Here is a 23,193-nt window from a genome sequence, read left to right as displayed (position 1 = left end):
GAGACAGCAGGACCCTTCCACAGGCCTGAACTCGCCAGCTTTTGACACGATGCTCTGTAAATAGGAAGGGTCGATTGACGGGGCCTCCGGCGCTTCTGGGAGAAACTGTGCGTGCCTGCGGGTAGCTTGTGCTGCTTTCTAAGACCCTGCCCACAGCGTCTGCTTGGCTTGTATTAGACACAGCGAGGGTGTTGTGTTCATATCTTTGGCAGCTCACTCAGACCAGCTTTTCTAGTAACAAAAGGTGTGCCCAGCCGGGTGGGTCTGGCTTCCCAGCCAAGAGATGGTGTGTTGATTGGTAGTGGGAGCTGAGCTGTCTTTGCAGTTGTCCAGACAGGAAAAAAAAAAAAAAAAAGCACCTTATTGGACATCTGAGCTGACGGGAAAATCAGAGCCTGCTGTGCCCGTGGCAGGGTCAGCTTGTCAGTTCTGTCCAGGCCTCGCCTGGGAGACAGTTCCCAGAGCCCCTCTCAGTGTGGCTGGCACTGGTCCCTTCCCACACACCTAGGGGGACATAATGCTTTGCCTGATAAATTCAGGTTTTTATCCTCTAATCTCTTCCGTTCTTGCAGTAAGCCTCCTCTGTCTCACCTAATGCACAGCACAGAACCCAGACACAGCCTGTCCCCCTTGGATCCCGCCCAGTCCACTCCGCACTGTTGAGTCTCTCTCAACGGCCCATTTCCTCCTCCACTCACACCACTGGTGACTGGCACCAGGTCGCTCTGAAAGCTGTCCTCTGTCTCTTCTCATACGGATGCTCCAACATCTGTTGGAGTGTTTTCTCAAACTAGCTCTGAGGCTTCCCATCACCTTCAGGATAAAGACCAAACACCTGGGCCCCTGCTGCCCTTACTGCCCTCCCCTCTTTGCCCCCCTCCCCCGTCCTGTTCACCCCCTCCCCCCTGCTGTTCACCACCCCCCCCCGTTCACCCCACCTCCCCCTTCCCCCTTCACCCCACCTCCCCCTTCCCCCTTCACCCCCCTCCCCCCTTCCTCACCTCCCCCTCCTGTTTACCCTCCCTCCCCAACTCACACTTCACTTCCCCCTCTGCCCTGTTCACCCCCATCTCCCCCTCTTCCTCACAGTGCTCACCTGCTTATAGGTTCCTGGGACACTAGGTTTTTTATACTGCAGTACCTTTTCATGTGTTCTGCCTGAAATATTCTTCCTCACCTTAGTCCAAACAGCAAGGCCCCCATCCTCTATTGTCCTGCTTCGTCGAGGGCACAGCCCCACCGCCTCACCTTTGGCAAACACTGCTTTGCTGTTCTTGCCAGCTCTGGGCCTTGGACCTGCCTCGGCCAGCGTTTGTCACACTGGAACGAAATGATCTGCTTCCAAGTCCATCTCCCCTGCTTGGCCAGGAGCTGAAGGACGTGGAGGAGTCCCTCCTCTATCCCTAGCCCCTTTATAGGTCTTGGCACCCGGAAGCCCCCCAACGTTTACTGTGTAACTGAATGAAATTTTATTGGTCATAAGACCATTGCTTTCAATTCTCATATTCAGAGAAGGACTAAACCCTCCGTAGTGCTCCCAGCTGCAGATTTACCTGGTCAGTAGTTTGTTAGGATCTAGTGTTTGCCATCTCATTTTCCCTAAGAAATCCCCTGTGGATGTCATAATTGTTATATGTTGAATAAATATTCATACTTACGCAGTTGCATAACATTGAAATAAAAATTTAGCATGAAAAGAAAAAAAAGAACCATTAATATTTTGAGGTTCCTGTGAGAACAACCTAACTACACTTTTAAAAGGGTTATGATATCTTTGCACCTCTCCTCCTAGGATTAGGACTTAGGAATAGCTGCCTTCATTTGGCTTCTGAATCTTTTAAGAATTAGGGCATAGGTGGATCCAAAAATTAGGTCTTGTTACTTGCCCTTGCTATATAATTAGCCTCTGTTTATACACTCCAAAGCATACTAGACCTCTGACTTCCCTACAGTGGTCCCATGAGGGCGGTGCTATCCCATCTTAAGAATAAGAAACCGAGGCTCAGAATGTTAAATAACCTTTCTGAGGACATTCAGCTAGGAAGGGTTAGGTTTGCAATTTGGGCTCAAGACCACCTAAACTCTCGGAGAAGGCAACGGCAACCCACACCAGTACTCTTGCCTGGAAAATCCCATGGGCGGAGGAGCCTGGTAGGCTGCAGTCCATGGGGTCGCTAAGAGTCGGTTGCTAAGAGCGACTTCACTTTCACTTTTCAATTTCATGCATTGGAGAAGGAAATGGCAACCCGCTCCAGTGTTCTTGCCTGGAGAATCCCAGGGACGGGGAAGCCTGGTGGGCTGCCGTCTATGGGGTTACACAGAGTCGGACACAACTGAAGCGACTTAGCAGCAGCAGCAGCAGCCACCTAAACTCTAAAACCCCTGCCCTCCCCACCTCTCCAAAAGCCTTCAAGCTTTGCTCACATAACCCCTCAAAGAATTCAGAAAATCTGTGTGTCCCATTGTAAATAGACATGTACATTTTTTCATTTTGAATGTGGATATCTGCCAAACATATAAGTCCTGGCATGTTTTAAATATTGACATTTTAAGGTAAAACTGTTAACATCATTCATTTTAAATGCTTTCTTTGAAATTTAGGTAACATAATGATTCCACTCTCTATTTTATAGAATGATGAGAAAATAAGCTCTTTTAATAGGAATTTTCATTTTCCCTTTTTCTCCTTGAATTTATACTTTCATCTCACATCCCCTACAGAGTCTTTTCCTAATACATTTTGTTATGAGTTATTTTATCACCTTTTGAAGCGCCTCTAGTGCATAAGTTAGGATACTTCTCAGTTTTCTCTGACTGCAACCAAGGGCCCCAACGAGGTGAATGAAGAATGAATTCGTGTCTTGTCGATGGCTGTTACTTACTGCTGGAATAAGGCAAGATTCAGCATCAGTTCAGTTCCCTTACTTTTCATTTTTACAGGTATGAGGAAAAAGAAACCTTATTTATATAAATAAGTAGATAGAAATGGGAGGGGTTTTTTTTAAAGTACTTTTATACAATACTTAGTGCTCCCTCTGAATTTATGTGCTGAAAAATCCTATGACTTTCTTGACCTTTCGTGGAAAACATTTTAATTATCTATCAGCTTGCAGTACAATAAGGTCCTCTTCCCTTTCTTTGAAATCAAAGAATTGGAAATCTATCTGACTTGCAAAAGGCTTTGTATCCAGTCATTGGGGTCATTCACTTTCTCAACTCCTACACAGTATTCTGAATTTTCCCTTTGTTTGATGCCCTGGAAATGGGAGAAAGACAATAAATAGTGAAAGAGGATGTCTTTTTTAAAAAATTCTTATTGGAGTATAGTTGCTTCATAATGTTAGTTTCTGCTGTACAGCAAAGTGAATCAGTGATACGTATACATATATCCCCTCTGCTTTCTTGGATTTTCTCCCCATCTAGGTCACCAGAGCCTTGAGGAGAGTCCCCTGTGCTGTAGTCAGTTCCCGTTAGTTATCCGTTATATCCATAACATTGTATATAAATCAGTCCGCAGTCCCCAGTCCATCCCCCCTCCTCTACAGGGGATGTCTTGACCTCCGGCACACACTCAGGCAAATCAGTTACAGGGAAAAGATCACGTAGAAACTGAGGATCTGGAAACTGTTTTCCTTAGAGCTATTCTGGCCAACTCCCTGGGAAACTCCGTGTATTGCCGGAGCCAGATGTGCCCTAGTTTGAAGGCTGCAGCTCGCCAACCAGCGTTTCCTCTGGGCTAATGTCTCCTTGCTGCTGCTCCGTAGGTCATTGCGGCGGAGGGAGAAATGAATGCCTCCAGGGCTCTGAAGGAAGCCTCCATGGTCATCACCGAGTCTCCTGCCGCCCTCCAGCTGCGGTACCTGCAGACGCTGACCACCATTGCTGCTGAGAAAAACTCTACCATCATCTTCCCTCTGCCCATAGATATGTTGCAGGCTATCATGGAGAAAAGACAGTGAGCCGCGGGGGCTGACCAGAGCTGAGATGGGGACCAAACCAGCCTCTCGCCCAGAAGGAGGTAGTAGGGTGGGAACCTTGACTTTTCTCCCTCCCTCCCCTTTTCCATAGGTTGAGTGTGATATTCTTACAATGTGTAGTGATCCTGGCAACAGATGAAGGTTGTTAGCTTGTAAATACGACATGAGAGAGAGAGTGGTGATTAATGTAAGATAACCTTACTCTAAAATATTTAAAAGTTCATATGTTTAGATTGCTCCATGATAGGTGAAATCCGTCTTATTTCAAATTTCATTGAGTCATTCTGCACCCTCTATCAGCCTCCAGGCCAGAAGCAAGAAGATAGAGTATCTTCCCAACCTGACAGCCTGGCTAGACAAACGTTTTGCAGAGAATAGTCACCTTGGGCTACAACCAGCTTCTCTGGGCCACGCGTGCCTTACTTCCGGGGAATCTTAATTAAGGAAATTTTCCTAACATCCGCCTACTTTCTAAACTCAGAGCAGGTTGCAAACTATTCCTTACTTGAGAGGAGACGTGTTCTTGCCAGCACCTGTCAGCACTGGAGGTCAAGGTCAAGGGGCATGATCACCCTGATTCTTGAGGGCCTCAAACCCACTGCTTTAGAGGTCCTTTTAGAACAATGGGCGTTGTTTTTTTTACTTCATTGAGCCCCTTTATGAGTAAATGATTCCTCTGTCTTTCAAACCAGCTAAATACTTAATCACAGAAGTGCTTTTTTCCTCACTTTTGCCTATTCTCATATATCAGATTCTAAATATTTGAATTTTTAAAACAAAATTTTCTCTACGTCCTATAAATAGTTGTTTATATACCAATTTGAATAGCTTAAGGACTAATACTTGATAAAATATATCTTTAGAAAACTTATATTTTACTGTCTGCCTGTTACCAACTCTTGGATGCTGTGAGCTATCTTGGTTACCGTTCATTAAGTAACAGAAGGAATTCACAGTCTGTCAGGCACGCAGTATCCAAGGAGCTTGGAAAAACACTGTCAAACTTGGCATATCTGTGTAGATAGGGCTCTTTTTTATCTGCCTGGTCATTTTTCTGTCATATATTTGATGCTGAAGGAGGAACTGGTCAGTGCTTCTGAACTGCTATAATTTTAGGAAGCATCTTCCATTTCACAAATGCCTGTGAAGCCAAGCACCCTGGTATTCTTCCTGTTGGTTTCTGGGAAGCCGGCTGGTGACATTTGTACCACTTCCTCTTGGAAGCTGTGAGGTCACTTTTAAAGCTCTAAGAATAGCAGCTTCCCTACCCAGAGCCGCCCTCACATCTGTCCTTAGCTGGGTCACCCTGTCAGTCTTCACGAGCCCCCTCCCCAGCAGCCCATTTCCAGGTTTATTTTACGAAGCCTTGAACCGCCGTGGATATGGGTCCTGGCTGAGCTCGTTAGATGCATATGGAGCATTCTGACTGGGAAGTCAAGCTGCATTTCTATTTTCAATTTTAAAATAGTGACTTTCTCTCTTTTGCGAGGTGGCTCACCCTTGACTACTAAGGACCAGGAGACAAACACATATCCTGGCTAGAAGTCTCTTCTCAGACTTAAAGGTTTAATGCTTTCTGTTCCTTGAGTCTGTTTCCAGATACCAGCCAGTCTTTGCTCTTCTGCCTCGTGGGTTGTGGGTTGAAGTTAAGTCGCCTGGGAGGGAGGAGCTGGAGAAGGAGCTGGAGGACGACAGCGGGCAGTGTTAGTGTGAGGGCTTGCCCAGGCGGCCCCCTCTGCAACCCTGTGCATAATAAAGTGTGCGCTCATACTGATTTTCTGGGATGAGAATCTGTTTCTGCCTGCATGTGGTGTGTGTGGATTCATTTTTCAGAAGCGGCACATGCGTTTCTCCAGGCCTGGACTGGCTGCTCTGGCTGCTGTGTGCTCTCCTGGGCCAGAGGAAGAGGGGAGCCCATGGCCTTCCACCGTCTGTCACGTCTTACTCCCTCTGGTGCCCATGTAGCTTCCCTGAGGAGTTTGAGATTCACGAATCCTTGGCTGGTCTGATTTCCCAAACAGGACAGGGCCTCACTTCTTCCTGTCATCCAGCTAACCCACTGGCATAAACCCTACTTATAAAGAGGAATAAGTGATATGAAACCAGTGGGGGCATTGTGAACACCTGTACGAAGAGTTAGGAATGGATGTTTTGGGAAGACATCACATAGAAGCTTTCACCTTTTCTATATTTTAATTTTTTACGATAATCACAGATCTATCAGAAAAAGCTAATAGGATATTTCCATTTGGAAAGCTTTAAAAAGAAAAAACAACCCCTACCCTCCAAAAAGCTAGGGGTATTACCTGTGACATTCAACCTTTAAAGAACTGTCCCGAGGGATTTCCGTGGTGTCCAGTGGTTCAGAATCTGCCTTCCAATGCAGGGGACGAGAGTTCAGTCCCAAGTCAGGGAGCCAAGATCCCACATGCCGAACGGCAACTAAGCTGGCGTGCCGCAAGGCAGCACCTCCACCCCCGGCCACAGCTGGAGAAGGCCTACGTGCTGCGGAGAAGGCCCAGCACCGCCGAGATGAGCAAAAGGCATGCATGGCCACGGCTGACCCTGTGACCCCGTGGATGGGGGCCTGCCGGGCTCCTCTGTCCATGAACTTTTCCAGGCAAGAACACTGGAGTGGGTTTCCATTTCCTGTTGAAAGGGATCTCCCAGCCCAGGGATTGAGCTACATTCCACGTGTCTCCTGCGTCACAGGCAGGTTCTTTACCCCTGGTGCCCCCGAGAAGCCCAGAGAAAACGAAGAGGGGCCTTGGGTCCCTGGCCACCAACTGTGGCGCAGCAGGCGCCTGGCTCTGTGCTCCAGTACTTGGGCACACATTTATCTTTGAAACAGCTTGCTGTGATGCATTTTTATCCCCATGTTACTGATGAGGACCCTGGAGTTCAGAGTGGCTTACCCAGCGTCACGTGGTTAGCAAGCGGCAGACTTGAGAGTCCAGCGTGGACCCGTCTGCTGTCAGAGGCTCCTGAGGCGCCTGTTACGTCATGTGACAGCGCCTGCCTCCACCACTCCCGGGCGCACACCACCACCAACAGTCATTTTATACGTAGACCACAACTTTTCAACACTGTCGAGATTCCAATCTGACTAGTGAAATCGTGCGTTCATAGCCAAGCAGGCCTTAAACTTTAGTTTGGGGCTGTCAGTTCAGTCCAGGTGAAGGAAGTAGATTGGGTGTTTGTAGCCAGGACATGTTGCAACTCACCCGCATGGGAGGAAACCAGGGTTCCACAGGTCTCTGAGGTTACACGGCCGTTTAAATCTGTGATCTTCACACTGGGCTTCTTCACCAGGTCACTCTGCTAGGAAACAGTGAACCACCTATTTCCAAACTTCTTTTTAGCAGCAACCTTTCCCCCAGTTTTTTCAAAGGAAACTCCAAAGTAAACAAAGGAATAAATTCTCAAGTTCACATTTATAACAGTTACTTAATGTCAATCAATGAGGCTGCATTGAAAAAAGTTGGAGTTATGAAAGGCAGTTACATCCTTAAATGAGGCTCAACCTTCAATCTCTCCATTTTGTTTCAAGTGTCTGTGATGTTTGTTACCACTTTAAAAACTAAATTTCAGTCAAATTGTGAAATTACTGAAGCACCTCATAGAATTCTATTGATCCTAGTTTTTAAATCACTGAATTTGACTTGAACCCAGGTCTGACTTCAAAGTCCGGCTTTCAACACCTACATTATAGCATCTCTGGTTAGGTACTGTACAAAGACAATATTACCATTTTGCAGGGGGGGAAACTGAAGCTCACATAAATTTTCTGTCCTGTCCTTAATGCCTTGCGCACTGCCTGGCATAAATGTGTTATCTATTCAACTGAATTGTCCAAGATAGGATGCAAGTTCTAAGCCCAGGCCAACCTCTTTCCAGGAGATGCCCCATTGGCACTTGGGCATTTCATGGCATTTTGCAATGACTTCTCCATCGGTACATGATGGAATCCACCATCTCTCAAAAACCATTAGGAAGAGAAAAATATGTGGTTGAAGTGATAGTGTTCCTGACTTATTATTTTGCCTTTGAGAGAAAAAATATGGAGCTGAAGCAATTCAGTTGCCTCAGGCAACTCCCTTTCTCAGAGCATACAGGTCTCTCTCTCTGAAGCCACAGACACCAATAAACAGAAATTGGCCAATAAACCTCCTTGAATGCCGGTAAAAGGAAATGAAAACTGCAGGGCAGGTTTGCCTATGCGGGACCTCCCACAGGTTGCCAGGACTGGGAGCTGTCTAGACAGCCCTCACCTCCTCTAAGGAAGCCCTACCAGCTCCAGGTGGTCAAGGCCCCTTTGTTCCAGGATTTCACATTTGTCTTGTTGATAGCTTTGCCCCTGAAATTGGCCTTCTGGAATAAAGGCAGGCATTACAAGATCAAGTCCAACCCCCTCACTGCAGACTTTGAGGCCCTCTGTGAATTCCTGGCTTCCCCGTCTTCTGCCCTAGCCTCCCCTGAACCCCGCCCCCCGCCCCGCAATTCCTGCTGTTTGTCCCTGAGCACAGCAGCCTCCCTCCAGCTCCGTCTCTGGGCTGCTGCACACCCTGCCTCAGACAGTAAAGAATCTGCCTGCCGGGGTCCAGCCCCAGTGGATCCAGGGAATTTGAAGCGTGAAGGGCGTAGGCGAGGAAAGCTATTTATTTAGAAATATAAGATTAGATTAAGAAATAGTGTAGTAGGAAAATTTAGTGGAGAAGAGAGGCTGAAAACTTGGTTTACGTGGAAAGCCAGTAAAGTTCCAGACTAGGAACTTGCACCATCTACGTTAGGCCACCAGCGCCCTCTTGAATAGGGGGGGGGGGGGTGCCCTCTTGAATAGGGGCGGGGGGGGGTGCCCCACCTTGGGCTCCCTCTCTCGTGGATCTTAGAAGCCGGGGCAAGTAAGTAGACATGGCGAGCCTCCACGCCCCAGATGGGAATTCAGCCAGAAAATAGAGTAAAGAGGAGACATGGGGGAAACCAGTCCAGCGACTGGGCCATCCCCTATTGTCCAGAAAGGCCTTTTATACCTTTGTTTGTACATAGACATCAATGGATAATATAAAATTAGGCAGCATCAGCAGCCCTGACTCTTATCAAAACCAGGCTTTTCTCTCTGCATACCTAGTTGTATACACAAGTCTTAGGTGATTTGCATCATCTTCCGGCCAGAGAGCCAATTAGCATTTTACAGCCTTTTTTCTGATAACGGTTTGTCAACCAGAAGACTTATTTATGTTGTTCTTCCCAAAGGCTGGTGCCACTCTTAGAAAGCACTAAATAAAGTTACATTCTTAAATAGCAAAGAGACAACAATTTATAACAAGTAAAAGGAGTACAGTGATTTATAACGAAGAAAAGTAATTAACTCAAAAGTCTAGTGCTGCTAACATCAAAACTGCTATATTCCTATTTCTATATCCCAATTACATTGATTAATATCCTTCAGGTGCCTAAAAGATAAAGAATATGGAGGCCTGGCAGCAGTCACTGACTCAACAGACTCTTCACCAAACTAATTCTTCGCTCTAAAAGGCTCTGTATCTTTAAGATGTTTTGAGCTTCGTGCCTCTCACGGTTGGGGGCTGTTCCGGGCAGATAAGTTAGAAAGCCATCAGAGGGGTTAAGCCGAGACATTCTTTTCATATGCAGGAGACCGTTAACTGGAGCTCTGAATTAACTCTTTCCAGAGAAAAAGTGGTAATGTCAGAAGAGTGTAGTATAGCAAACGGTAAACAGACAGGTTTTGGTTTTGGGGTAGATGCTCAGACAGAGGACCCCTCGAGACCTGACTCGCCTTGCCCATCAGGCCTCTCATGACCTTGTCATGGGTGGGATCTCCCGTGCTGGCTCCCGGCATCTCCCCATTTTTTATTTTTTAATAATTATGAGAAGCAGAATTACAGTAGCCACAGCAGTGTAGCTAAAAATAGTAGACAGAATGTTTTTCCAGAAATGAAGTTAGAGAAGGTGTGGAAAAAAGTCACTGGCTGCTCCTGCGGCAGTAAAATCTAATCAGGAGTGTTCCATGGTCTATCTGACCGTGAAGTTTTTCCAAATCCAAACCAATGTTGGAGCCTGGCCACAGTCTATCTCATTTACCCTCAGGGGTGTCACACAAATCTGCAAGACAGTGTTAACTCTACTTTCAAAACCTACAATTCAGTCCCAACACGCATCATCACCTCCTCTAGGGCATCCACCCCCACTTCTCGCTTCCCTTCTGCAACCTCCTGTGTTGCCAACACCAAAGAAACATTTCCGGGCATAGTATCAACATTTTGGGCAGTATGCACTTGTTGAGTCAATGATAGTGCTGCCACAGTAACAAAAGCAATAACAGTAACAGTAATAATTGTTGTTACACAGCAAGACCATAATTACCATAAGATAGGGTGGACGTTTCAATACCACAAGAGAACAAACATTATATTGAGGAGTTAAGCAAGATGAAAGCATACATTGTTCACAAGTCACTACGTTAGGTCCACTTGTACATTAAGTTTTCCGGAATCATTGGTGAAAAGAAAAACAAGGAGAGGGTAAACGAGCTAAAATAGAGTAAATAGAGTCATTTTCTGGTCGGAGTTTGCGCAGCAGCAGCTGTCAGTCCTGCCGGGATCTCGATGTTTTTACACGTCTTTCCTCCCCCCGGGTCTGCGCTGTGTGACCTGGGCTAGGCAGGAGTGCTGTTTGTTCCATCTGAGGTCCTCACTCTGGTCCTGATGTTCCTTTGTCCTGTTTTCATGGGCTTTTCCCCTCCTTGTCTTTTAGCCACTCCCATTCTGGACTCCTGTTTCCTATTCTAACTGCCTAACAGGACTTTGTGGCAACATGAGCCTGAGCAAAGAGTCAGGGTCTGGGGGACCAAAAGGGGCACAAAGGCCCTCACCCATGCTTCAAACTGGGAGAGCATCCCAGGGGCACCTCATGTCAGCAGAAACACTCATGGCAAGTGGAGGGAACGAGCAAGAGTCAGGCAGATGCTCCAGGGCAGGGCAACCCCCAGGAATGTAAGAGGGTCCTGCTACTGGCCTTGAACTCCTTGCCCCCAGTGCTCCAAGGCCATGCCTCCCAACGACTGACCGAAGTGGGGCGATTAGACACACTTCATCCGCTCCTGGGAGACCTCCAACGCCTTTGTTGACTGATGGGCTCCAGAACATTCTGAATCAAACAAATATTTGTACACCAACGTTCAGAGTAGCACTGTTTTTTAAAAAAAGAAAGAAAAGCTATTTATTTGGCTACATCAACTCTCAGCTGCGGCACACAGGATCTAGTCACCCTGCAGCATCCCCGACCAGGGGCTGAACCTGTGTCCCCCACGTTGAAGACGGACCACCAGGGAAGACCCCCAGAGGCGTCATTCACAGCAGCCAAAAGGTGGAAAGGACCTGAGTGTTCATTGATGGACGAAAGCATAAATGAAACAGTATATACACACACGATGGAATAGTACTTAGCCACAAAAAGGAATGCAGTTACTTTATGGGCTGTAAAATGTATGAATATTGAAAGCATCAAGCTAAGTGAAATAAGCCAGACAGAAGACAAGTGCATGATTCCACTTCTACGATGTACCTAGAACAGGCAAATTCATGGAGACAGAAAGTGCAATAAAGGTTCCCAGGGGCAGATGGGAAGTAGGAAGGGGGAAGGAGTTGTTTCATGGGCACAGGGTATAAATCTAAGTTGGGGATTACGAAAAAGGTTTGGGTGGAGATGGCGGGGACAGCTCCGCAACACTGTCAGTGTCTTTAACGCTGCTGAATTGTACATTTGCAAATGTTTAAAATGATAACAAAAATGGGACTATGCCATTATTATTATTATTTTTTTACTTTGGCTCAGGACTCCCCCAAAGCTATGCAAAAGCCTTCTGGACTGCACGGCAGTCTAAGATGCATCCACCCAACCCCTCTTCCTCCCTGCTTCACGTGGGGTCAGATGGCATCTGTCTGAAGGCTCTCCAGCCTTCCCTGGCTGCCTCTCAATCTCCTTCCATACAAGCACTCTCCCTCTAGTCCAGTCTCTGCACATTCCATCTCATCTTGGCATCTGCTTCTCGGAGGATCAGATTTATATGTGGGTTGAATGAAGCTCATTCACTGGGTCACAGGCACAGGCACAACCCCCCACCCCCACCCCATGGACCCTTCCCAGAACAGTAAGAAGGACACTTCTCAGGACAAACTGAGCCACAGCAGGTTACACACTTCAAAAAGCTTTTTATTGAATTCAATTTCAAAAAGCACAGACACTTGAGACAATTCTGCAAGGACCCTGAATTTTTGCAGGACTGTTTTTGGCTACAGTAAAAAAAAAAAAAAAAAAAAAGAAGGAAAAAGAAAATACCAACCACGCGCGCGCACACACCAGGTTGACCCTGCTCACTGCAAGGTCTCCTTGAAGGGCGGACAGTTCTGAAAGGCACTGGCCGGCAATGGGGTGGGACCTGCCTTCCTCAGGCAGCCAGCTCAGCGAGGGCCCTGTCCAAGGGATCCACGGACCAGTAGTTGTCATCCCAGCCGAGGAACCAGCCCACGAACGAGGGGGGCTCGAAGCCCTGCTTCACCACGGTGATGGGGGTCCGCCTGTCGCGATTAGCTGGGTCCGTCTCGATGTAGCGCTTAGCTGCAGACACGGGCAGGAGAATCCTCAGCGTCTCCAGCACCAAGGAGGTGGCTCCACGCCCAAGGTGGTTTTGGTCCCACTGCCCCTAACACCCAACCCCGCCCCGGACACCACCATTCCTTAAAGGCAACGACAACCACGTGACTCCTTCACTGCCCCGCCCAGAAACACAGGAAAGGCCAGGGGTCACAGTTTAACCTCCAGCTTCACAAAGCATGCCTCATTTTTCTCTAGCGTCCCCTACTGGAAGGTGTTAAAGAAACCAGCTTTTGGATTTCCAGCTCCCAAATCAGACTCTACTCAGCTACCAGAGACCTGCTTTCCTGCGTCTAAATCCAGATGCGGTTAGTCCCTGGGCATCCTGGGAACCCGAAGCAGCTTCTATCTGCCTCTTCCTCTTGGTGTGACCTACGGCTTCTGCAGGAACTGAGCTGTTCTCTCACCACCCAGGGAGGGCTCACCAGGGGCTGGCCATGGGGGAGGAAGCCCCCACCCTGCTGTCACGAACTCCCAAACCCGCACAGGAAGCTGCTCCCACCCCACCACCCGAAACAGACTCGCAGGCACGCATGGGTCCTCACCAGAGGTCAAGGCTTCTGTCTTCTCTTCTTCTTGAGAATCCTTACCAACCCAGACAAAGACCTGGAGGAGAGGCGGGAAAGGGAAGGTATGAGATAAAGCCGCATGAGGGGCGCTGACCCAGCTCACTGTTGGAGGAAGAGGAGGAGGTTCCAGGTATGGGCCAGACACACCCCTCCATTCACAAAGCCCACGGACTGTGACTAGAGAACTGGGCAACAGACTCGGGGTACTGCTGACCTACACCCCGCTTTACGGGCCTGCCCACCCCTGGGGGGGGTGGTCTGCTGTGTCTCTTTAGACAAGTGGAGTTACTAGCTGATTACATTCAATCCAGACTGCAGTTCCCCTTGAGAATGGGGAGGATTTGGCAACAACCATCACTCGCAGGTGGATGAAGCTGAGCAGTAGCTGCCCCTGTGATGGGACGTTTCACCCGGCCTCAGACTCCCCCACAACTTCGCGCCCTCCACCCCAGCCTGCTTCAGTCACCAATGCTGACAACCAAGAGAAGACAGCCATGAGACGAGCTCCTTCTCTAGAAGCTCACGAACGATCCGTTTCAGGGCATCTACTTATTCAACCAATGAGCAGACTCATGTGCTCACTGTCTCCTCATCCAACCAGCGAGCACTGAGGGTCTGCGGGGGCCACTCTCTGGGTGTCTGAGCCAACAAGGGTCTAAGCCTTGGAGGAGAAATAACTCATCATCACTACCACCATCTTGAGTCTTCAGTTCAGTCCAGTCACTCAGTCGTGTCCGATTCTTTGCGACCCCATGAATTGCAGCATGCCAGGCCTCCCTGTCCATCAACAACTCCCGGAGTTCACTCAGACTCACGTCCATCGAGTCGGTGATGCCATCCAGCTATCTCATCCTCTCTCATCCCCTTCTCCTCCTGACCCCAATCCCTCCCAGCATAAGAGTCTTTTCCAGTGAGTCAACTCTGCACATGAGGTGGCCAAAGTACTGGAATTTCAGCTTTAGCATCAGTCCTTCCGAAGAACACCCAGGACTGGTCTCCTTTAGAATACTAGTTGGATCTCCTTGCAGTCCAAGGGACTCGCGAGAGTATTCCAACACCACAGTTTAAAAGCATCAATTCTTCGGCGCTCAGCTTTCCTCACAGTCCAACTCTCACATCCATAAATGACCACTGGAAAAACCATAGCCTTGACTAGATGGACCTTAGTCGGCCAAGTAATGTCTCTGCTTTTCAATATGCTATCTAGATTGGTCATAACTTTCCATCCAAGGAGTAAGCGTCTTTTAATTTCATGGCTGCAATCACCATCTACAGTGATTTTGGGGCCCAAAAAAATAGTCTGACACTGTTTCCACTGTTTCCCCATCTATTTGCCATGAAGTGATGGGACCAGATGCCATGATCTTCGTTTTCTGAATGTTGAGCTTTAGGCCAACTTTTTCACTCTCCTCTTTCACTTTCATCAAGAGGCTTCACTTTCTGCCATAAGGGTGGTGTCATCTGCGTATCTGAGGTTATTGATATTTCTCCAGGCAATCCTGATTCCAGCTTGTGCTTCTTCCAGCCCAGCGTTTCTCATGATGTACTCTGCTTATAAGTTAAATAAACAGGGTGACAATATACAGCCTTGACTTCCTCCTTTTCCTATTTGGAACCAGTCTGTTGTTCCATGTCCAGTTCTAACTGTTGCTTCCTGACCTGCATACAGGCTTCTCAAAGGCAGGTCAGGTGGTCTGGTATTCCCATCTCTTTCAGAATTCTCCACAGTTTATTGTGATCCACACAGTCAAAGGCTTTGGCATAGTCAGTAGAGCAGAAACATATTTTTCTGGAACTCTCTTGCTTTTTCCAGTGGATGTTGGCAATTTGATCTCTGGTTCCTCTGCCTTTTCTAAAACCAGCTTGAACATCTGGAAGTTCACGGTTCACGTATTGCTGAAGCCTAGCTTGGAGAATTTTGAGCATTACTTTACTAGCATGTGAGATGAGTGCAATTGTGCGGTAGTTTGAGCATTCTTTGGCATTGCCTTTCTTTGGGATTAGAATGAAAACTGACCTTTTCCAGTCCTGTGGCCACTGCTGAGTTTCCCAAATTTGCTGGCATCTTGATTGCAGCACTTTCACAGCATCCTCTTTCACGATTTGAAATAGCTCAACTGGAATTCCATCACCTCCACTAGCTTTGTTCATAGTGATGCCTTCTAAGGCCCACTTGACTTCACATTCCAGGATGTCTGGGTATAGGTGAGTGATCACACCATCATTATTATCTGGGTCGTGAAGATCTTTTTTGTACAGTTCTTCTGTGTATTTTTGCCACCTCTTCTTAATACCTTCTGCTTCTGTTAGGTGCATACCATTTCTGTCCTATATTGAGCCCATCTTTGCATGAAATGTTCCCTTGGTATCTCTAATTTTCTTGAAGAGATTGCTAGTCTTTCCCATTCTGTTGTTTTCCTCTATTTCTTTGCATTGATCGCTGAGGAAGGCTTTCTTATCTCTTCTTGCTATTCTTTGGAACTCTGCATTCAGAGGCTTATATCTTTCCTTTTCCTTTGCTTTTCGCTTCTCTTCTTTTCACAGCTATTTGTAAGCCCTCCCCAGATAGCCATTTTGCATTTTTGCATTTCTTTTCCATGGGGATGATCTTGATCCCTGTCTCTTGTACAATGTCACAAACCTCAGTCCATAGTTCATCAGGCACTCTATCTATCAGATCTAGGCCCTTAAATCTATTTCTCACTTCCACTGTATAATCATAAGGGATTTGATTTAGGTCATACCTGAATGGTCTAGTGGTTTTCCCTACTTTCTTCAATTTAAGTCTGAATTTGGCAATAAGGAGTTCATGATCTGAGCCACAGTCAGCTCCTGGTCTTGTTTTTGTTGACTGTGTAGAGCTTCTCCATCTTTGGCTGCAAAGAATATAATCAATCTGATTTCAGTGTTGACCACCTGGTGATGTCCATGTGTAGAGTCTTCTCTTGTGTTGTTGGAAGCGGGTGTTTGCTATGACCAGTGCGTGCTCTTGGCCAAACTCTATTAGCCTTTGCCCTGCTTCATTCCATATTCCAAGGCCAAATTTGCCTGTTACCCCAGGTGTTTCTTGACTTCCTACTTTTGCATTTCATTCCCCTATAATGAAAAGGACATCTTTTTTGGGTGCTAGTTCTAAAAGGCCTTGTAGGTCTTCATAGAACCATTCAACTTCAGCGTCTTAAGACGAGCTTTATTACACCAAAAAATCAGTTCAGCTGATTTTTATGTGTCATCTGTTCTGATGGGTATCTGAATATTTTAATGAATGCCCATCATTCATAAACTGTGAAAGTGTTCAGCACTCGGTCGTGTCTCTCCGCAACCCTACAGACTGTAGCCCGACAAGCTCCTCCATCCCTGGGGTTCTCCAGGCAAGAATACTGGCGTGGGTAGTCATTCCCTTTTTCAGGGGATTCCCCAACCCAGCAACTGAACCCGAGTCTCCTGCATTGCAGGGGGACTCTTTACCATCTGAGCCACCAGGGGGCCCATCCATAAGATGGTGTCAGACGACAGGATGCAGGCACGCTCGCCCTTACGCATGTGCGGCTGTGCGCCTGCTGCACGGGCCCCTCCACCCCAGCTCTAATGGGGCCTATCCTGTTCCTCACAGGACTCCCAGCAACCCAGCATTCTGCCTGGAAGACAGTGGTGCTTCACACGTGTTGACTGAGCGCATGAACACACAGATGAGCAAGCCGATTAAGGAACCGATGGAGCAAAGCTGCCCGCAGCTGAACGGCTAAATTGCAAACCTTTTGGTATCGATCTTCCAACCGGGGAGCCCAAGAAGAAGCCGGGCAGATGGCGGGCAGTCTCGCACCTGCATGGCTGCTGTGTCCAACCCTGACAACTCGGGGAGGAGACAGCTTGCTAGGAAGGGCTACTGACTGCCATCCCCCACGAGGACACAGGGCCCTCGGGGACAGGCGTATGTCTCCTTCTAGGTGAGAGATTACGCCTGCATGAGGTGTGAACCAAAGTCCAACTTTCTCTACCAACAGGTTCAGAGTAAGAGTTCATGTTCCCCTAAGGCCTGGGAAGAACGCCGGTCATCTGATTTGCCACTCGACGGTGCTTTGCTATTGGCAAGGGGATTCTATCTGCCTCTCATCTGTGGGGATCGTGCAAGGTAGGCACCATCACGCCCATTCTGCAGATGAGGACATGGAGCTCAGAGAGGGAAGTTACTTGTGGGACCGTCCATTACCTGGTCCCAGGTGTCCAGAAGCATGACGTCATCGGTGGCCAAGTCTTCCTGCATGAGCTCGCCGGGGACCTCTTCGATCTAGGAAGGGATGGAAGAGGGTAATGAGAGCCCACCTGCAAACCGCCTTCCCCCAGCTCTCTCTGCCCTCCATGGGGAGGGCTGAGCTGGCTCCAGCCTGTGGGGGTCTGCACTGGGTCATTGAAGGTCTCTCCCTGCCCCCGCTGTGGATACCTCAGCTTGCTCCCTGGAAAACACCTCCCAAGGGGCGAGCAGAGGCAGCGACCTCAGACCTCCCCTGGGACTCACCACAAAACGTCCGATCTTGTTGGAGCAGGCGAAGAGGCGAGGAGGGTGGGCATCCATCTTCTTGTCCTTCAGCCGTGGGGACGTGCGGTAGGCGGCCTTCCCACCCAGGGCCTCCCAGAAGCTATCTGCGAGGGGAGGCCACGCCAGTTACCAGCCAACACCACCTCCCCCTCCAGCACTTCCTCGTAGACTCTGGGACAGACGCTGCCTTCGCACAGCCAAGTGCTCTCAACCGCCACCCGGCATCTTAAAACCCCAGCGTGACAAAGGAAAGGGCCTGCGGGACTCGAGGGTGATGAAGCAGAGGCCCGGGAGGGTGGACTCGGCAGCAGACACAGGGCCGGGGCTGCTCCTGGTCTGAGACTGGCGACGCCCTTGACAAACGAGGCGGCTGAGGCTGAGAGAGGCCGAGCCACTCGCCCAGCGCCACACAGCGTGCGCGGAGGAAGCCACCTCATCCAGCTCCTGTTCCCTGTATTTTCCCACTATACCTGCTCTAGCCACGCGTGCTTTTTATATTCAAATGCGTTTTCCCAGCAATCACATTTAAATACGCGTTAATTGAAGCACGTAACTGGCGGTGGTTTAGTCGTGTCTGACTCTTTTCCAGCCCCATGGACTAACCACCAGGCTCCTCTGTCCACAGGATTTCCCAGGCAAGAATACTGGAGTGGGTTGCCATTTCCTTCTCCAGGGGATCTTCCCGACCCAGGGATTGAACCTGAGTCTTCTGCACTGGCAGGGGGATTCTGTGCCCCTGGGCCAGCAGGGAAGCCCGTAGGCATGTGACTCGTGGCCACCGCAGGAGACCTAGCAGACACGGGACATGTCCACTCTTTCTGACATTTTCAGTGGATTATGTGACTCTAGACTGAACTATTCTTCCCCATTTCTGCTCAGCATCAAGCAAGAGAGAGCGGGCTTAAAAGTAAGGAGGGAAAGATCTAGGGTTAGCATGATGGAAGTGTTCCTGACCCACACTCTGGAAATAAGGCAGGCTTGTGGCATTTCTGTCCACGAAGCTTCTCAAGGTTAGGCCGATGCCGCCACCTACAATCTTCCACAGCTTTCCCGCAAGTGAGCCCCCCTCCAGCTGCCTTCCCCGCCTGCCCCAGCCCACACTGAGCTCTCCTTTCTCTAACTCCCAGACGCCTCCCTCTCCCCGACCACATTCTCATTTTCATCTCGCGTGTATGTGTTAGTCGTGTCCGACTCTTTGCAACCCCATGGACTGTGGCCCGCCAGGCTCCTCTGTCCCTGGGATTCTCCAGGCAAGAATACTGGAGTGGGTTGCCATGCTCTCCTCCAGGGGATCTTCCCAACCCGGAGATCAAACCCAGGTCTCCCGCATTGCAGGCAGATTCCTTACTGTCTGAGCCACCAGGGAAGCCCCATTTTCATCTCAGCCACTTTAATGGACACACGTTAGGGGACAAGTGCTGAGGCAGGAGGAGGTTAATGAAAGCCCCGAGCAGACAGGAGGCAGGGGAAGCCAGCAGCTCCGTCCCCAGAGAGCAGCAAGCACCCCCGCCCCCACTCCTACCTGGCTCGCTGCCTTCTGCCACCTGCACGGGTTGGGCCCGAAGCACCCTGAGCAGCTCCAGCGCCCCGGTCTTCTCTGCCTCGCTGGCTCCCGCACCCACCCACAGGTAGGCGGCCGAGGGGGTTTTCAGGACAAAGGCATCGTTGGAATTCAGTGCTCCAGCCTTGGGCATCACCTGGGAGGGTAGTGCTCAATTAGTCAATCAGGAAACAGGTCCAGGAGACGCTGCAGCAAGAGCAGCTCTTAAGGGTGGATTTAGAGGAGGGAGCGTGTGCCCCATCAGAGCTGAGGACAAGGACTCGGGACGCTGAGAGGCCTCGCTGACTCCCGTGAGTCACAAATGCACTGTGCTCAGCCGAGGAGACTCTAGAAACCTGGGATGCATTAATAGAAGTTGAGCACCTAGAACAAAGGAGGTGATGATCCCATTGTCCTCTAGGCTGCACAGTAGGATTATGCTCAGCTTCTGCACCTTCCACCATGAAAGGGACAGCAGCCAAGTGGAATGGAATCAAGAACAACATCCCGATTGTGAAGAATGGACTATCTGTTAGGTAGTGACTTGCCTGTCATGGAAGGTATGCGAGGGACACTGGGCATTCTTGAAACAAGGGGAAATCTAATACATACAATCCTGCTGCCAGGGCCGGGAGATACAAAAAGCTGCTTCTTAGCCCCTCAGCCACCCCCACCAGATCCTGTGTCCAGAGATCTGCCCATCAGGCCTGAGAGGTTTCTGAGAAGCCAATCCTGCCAGGGGTCCGGGGCCCGGGGCATTACCTCCACGGCCCGGGTGGCTCCGGAGCTGCTGGCCCGGACCTGGAAGAGGCGGGTGCTGGCAGGGGCCGTCTGCCCACCCTCGCGGGAGGTGCCGCCCCTGTAGATGATCATGGGTTTCCCGCCGAACAGGCTCATGAGGTGAGCGGGCTCCTTGCCTTGGACCACACGGCTCTGAGAGGGAGACGGGAGCACAGGTCAGGAAAGGGAGGCACGAGCATCGTGCTGTGCGCACACACTGGGCTCAGATCAGGGCAGCTGGCGTGGCCCAGGCTCACCCCCAAACAAGCCGTCACGCTTGGGTCTGTGTGTGGAGCGGGGCATGGCCCTACAGCGCGCAGGGGCTGGCAGGGGAGCAGGAGGTGCAGGAGGGCTGGAGACGGCCCTGCTGGCTGAGGTCCCCGGGGCACTGCTTTGGCGTTTCCCCTCCCACAAGGCCTGGCGTGGCTGAGGCTGGGTCCAGTCCAGGAACCCAGAGAGCCCATGTTTGCAAATATTCCCTTAAATGGAAGCCCAGGGATGGTTCATGGACATTCTTCCTGGATTGTGACGTCAGCCTCGGCCAAGAAAGCTGGCAGAGTGGTGAGAAAAGAGCCTTCCGGGTCTGGAGAGAGCCCTCCTGCAGAGCCAGTGCAGACTGCGGTCAAGGGCCTGGCGGTGGGAGGATGGGACAAGGAGGTCTGAGCGGAGGACGGACCTCCTCTGTCCTCCCATCTGCTCCTGCCCTGTGTGCCCGCGTCACTTCAGATTCCAGCTGTGGCCCGTGCTGCCTATATCCAGATCACCGCACACGGTGGCTAGTGGTCCCTTCCTAGCAAGAGCCACCACTACTGGGTCAGAGCCTAGACCCCAGCTCCACCCTGCTGGTGAGAATTCAGGCCGCGTGTGATTGTACACCCTCTGCCTGCATGTCTAATGAACCTCTTTCTCCCACGACTAGACTGTAATAAACCACATCACAGCGGTTCAGGGCAGGGCGGGGCTGGGAGCCAGGGGGAGGATCTATCTGTGTGTTCACGTTTGCAGACGCAGCGTCCGCATCCTGCATAAATGTCTGTCAAAAGGATGGACGCGTGGGATGAGGGACGGTCAGATGAGTGAGCAGCAGGCTGGGCTCACCTGCACGGGAGTCCCTCCCAGCTCCTCGTCCAGCTGAGCCGTCAGGATGGCCGAGGCGGCAACCTCATCCTGGGTGGACTGGGCGCCCTGCCTGGAAGGGAAGTGAACCTCAGCACCTCGGTTTGCACAGAGGCCAGGGCCCCTCCGTCACCCTGGGCTTGAGAAACCCACAAATCTCCAGATTACAGGTAATGAAACTGACAAATAGAGAGGAAAAGAGATTTCTCTGAAAAGGAACCAGAGCCAGGAACCAAACCAACACACCACACACCCCAGCTCAGCATCTTGTCTTCTTACAGCGGTCTGACCACAACCAGTGGACGTCCTCGTCCTAAACCTGCCCCACAGGGAGATGCATGGAGGAGGGCTTTCTGCCTCACCCCTTCCTCTGCCGTCTAAATTCCCATGACTGACCTGTGTTATCTGCATAAGCAGTCTAACAGATCAACGTGCTGATCAAAGGAAATGTTCTAAAAGCCTTCTCGTGAATTTTGTACCATGTGTGTATTATTAATATCTAGTCCAGAAACATTTCTTTCAAGCTGCTTTTAAAAGTCTGAGGTTGTCAAACTGAGAGGCAACCTACAGAATAAGACTAATGCTCTTCCACAGCATCGAAGCTGGGAAAGAAGAGTGACGCCTGAGGAACTGTCACAGATTAAAAGACGGAGAACACAATGATTAAATGCCACTGAGGAGATGTGATGACTAAATATCATGTGAGACCCTGGGTTAGATCCCAGGCCAGAAAAAGGACATTAGTGAGAACTGGCGAATTTCAAGAAGCGTCTATAGAGGAGGACATGGTCTTGCAACAATGTTAATTTCCCAGTTTTGAAAACTGCACTATGGTTAAGTAAGAGGTGACCCTAGAGGGAACTGTAACAGGTATATGGAAACTGTCTGCACTGTTTTTGCAACTTTTCAGCAAGTCATTTCAAAACGAAAAGTTTAAAAAAGAAGAAACCCATCAGTCAACCTTTAAGATTGCACAGTAAGAGAAACGAACTGAAAAATATTGTACTGAGATATCATTTTATCAACTCTAAAGTTGACAAACAGCGGATGTGTGATAACACAGTCCACCAGTGAGACCAGGAGGAAACAGATACTCTCATCTGTCACTGGTGAAAATGCAAACGGCACAAAGCTCATCTAGAGAAACTGGGTGCTATCTGTCAAAAGGACGAGCACATTCACTGTCAGAGCCAGCAATCCAACTTCTGGGAACTCACTCTAAAGATATTTCTCTACGCATCCAAAATGATGTTTGTTTAAGCCAACTAATCATAGCAGTGCTTGTAATAGTAGGAGTCTGGAATCAAAGCAAATATGCATCCGCAGGGAATTTGTTAAATAAACTACAGGACAGCCACACAGTGGAATATTATGTGGCTGTAAAAAAAAAAAAAAAAGAGTAAGGGAGCTCTTTATGGACTGACATAGTCTGAGCTCCAGGAAGTATTAACTGAAAAAAAAAAAAAAGCAAAGTGCAGGACAGTATACACAGTATGCCATCTTTTGCATAAGGAAGGGAGGGGAACTAGGGATACAGGGTCAGCTTTGCTTTTATCTGCATAAAAAATGACTAGAAGGATATATAAGAGGCTAATGAAGGCAAGCACCCACAGAGGAGAGCGGGTTTTAGAGCAAGGTGGGGAAAATCGTAAATATATCATCTCTCTTTAAAGAATTAAAAATAATTCTTAGTTAGAAAACATCAGAGGATAAACAGAACTTAGAGTGGAATTGAGGGAGAGATTTTCTGTTCGTTTCTCCCTAGTCCCCACGTCTCTCCTACAATGGACGTGTGATGCTTTTATGAGATGAGTTTACAATTTGTTTTGAGAGTAAGACCAGCGGTCTTGCCCCGGAAACAAAAGCCTTTCCCAGTGGAGCACGGCTGTGCTGGTGCAGGTTCACACACCTGCAAGCTCTCCTCAGCCCTGTCCTCTGCCCCCCGCGGTGGCCGCGCTCCCAGCGTGGGCCCCCGCTCCGCCCCCTCTGCCCCACGCGCTC

The 23,193-nt window shown here is 49.3% G+C and overlaps 2 protein-coding genes across 4 annotated transcripts in view; one reads left to right on the top strand and one right to left on the bottom strand.

The window, feature by feature from the left end:
- The window catches only part of STOM (stomatin), a 34,700-nt gene extending 28,949 nt beyond the window's left edge, over positions 1-5,751 (top strand). The window contains exon 7 of the mRNA XM_052644582.1: positions 3,765-5,751. Within this exon, the coding sequence (XP_052500542.1) occupies positions 3,765-3,959 (195 nt within the window). The 3' untranslated portion in view covers positions 3,960-5,751. The remainder of the gene's footprint in view (positions 1-3,764) is intronic.
- A 6,437-nt stretch (positions 5,752-12,188) lies between these two features.
- Positions 12,189-23,193, bottom strand: part of GSN (gelsolin) — a 42,922-nt gene continuing 31,917 nt past the window's right edge. For all 3 annotated transcript variants that reach the window (XM_052645409.1, XM_052645408.1, XM_052645410.1), the window contains exons 11-17: positions 21,175-21,265; positions 20,059-20,229; positions 19,279-19,453; positions 17,736-17,860; positions 17,430-17,507; positions 13,196-13,256; positions 12,189-12,614 (exon numbers count right to left, since the gene is read on the bottom strand). In XM_052645409.1, coding sequence (XP_052501369.1) covers positions 12,445-12,614; positions 13,196-13,256; positions 17,430-17,507; positions 17,736-17,860; positions 19,279-19,453; positions 20,059-20,229; positions 21,175-21,265 — 871 coding nt within the window. In that variant the 3' untranslated portion in view covers positions 12,189-12,444. The remainder of the gene's footprint in view (positions 12,615-13,195; positions 13,257-17,429; positions 17,508-17,735; positions 17,861-19,278; positions 19,454-20,058; positions 20,230-21,174; positions 21,266-23,193) is intronic.

Source organism: Budorcas taxicolor, chromosome 8 (genome assembly GCF_023091745.1).
Source record: "Budorcas taxicolor isolate Tak-1 chromosome 8, Takin1.1, whole genome shotgun sequence".
NCBI classification, from domain to species: Eukaryota; Metazoa; Chordata; class Mammalia; order Artiodactyla; family Bovidae; genus Budorcas; species Budorcas taxicolor.
The sequence above is the reverse complement of the archived record's forward strand: the minus strand, read 5'-3'. Positions and strand labels throughout refer to the sequence as shown.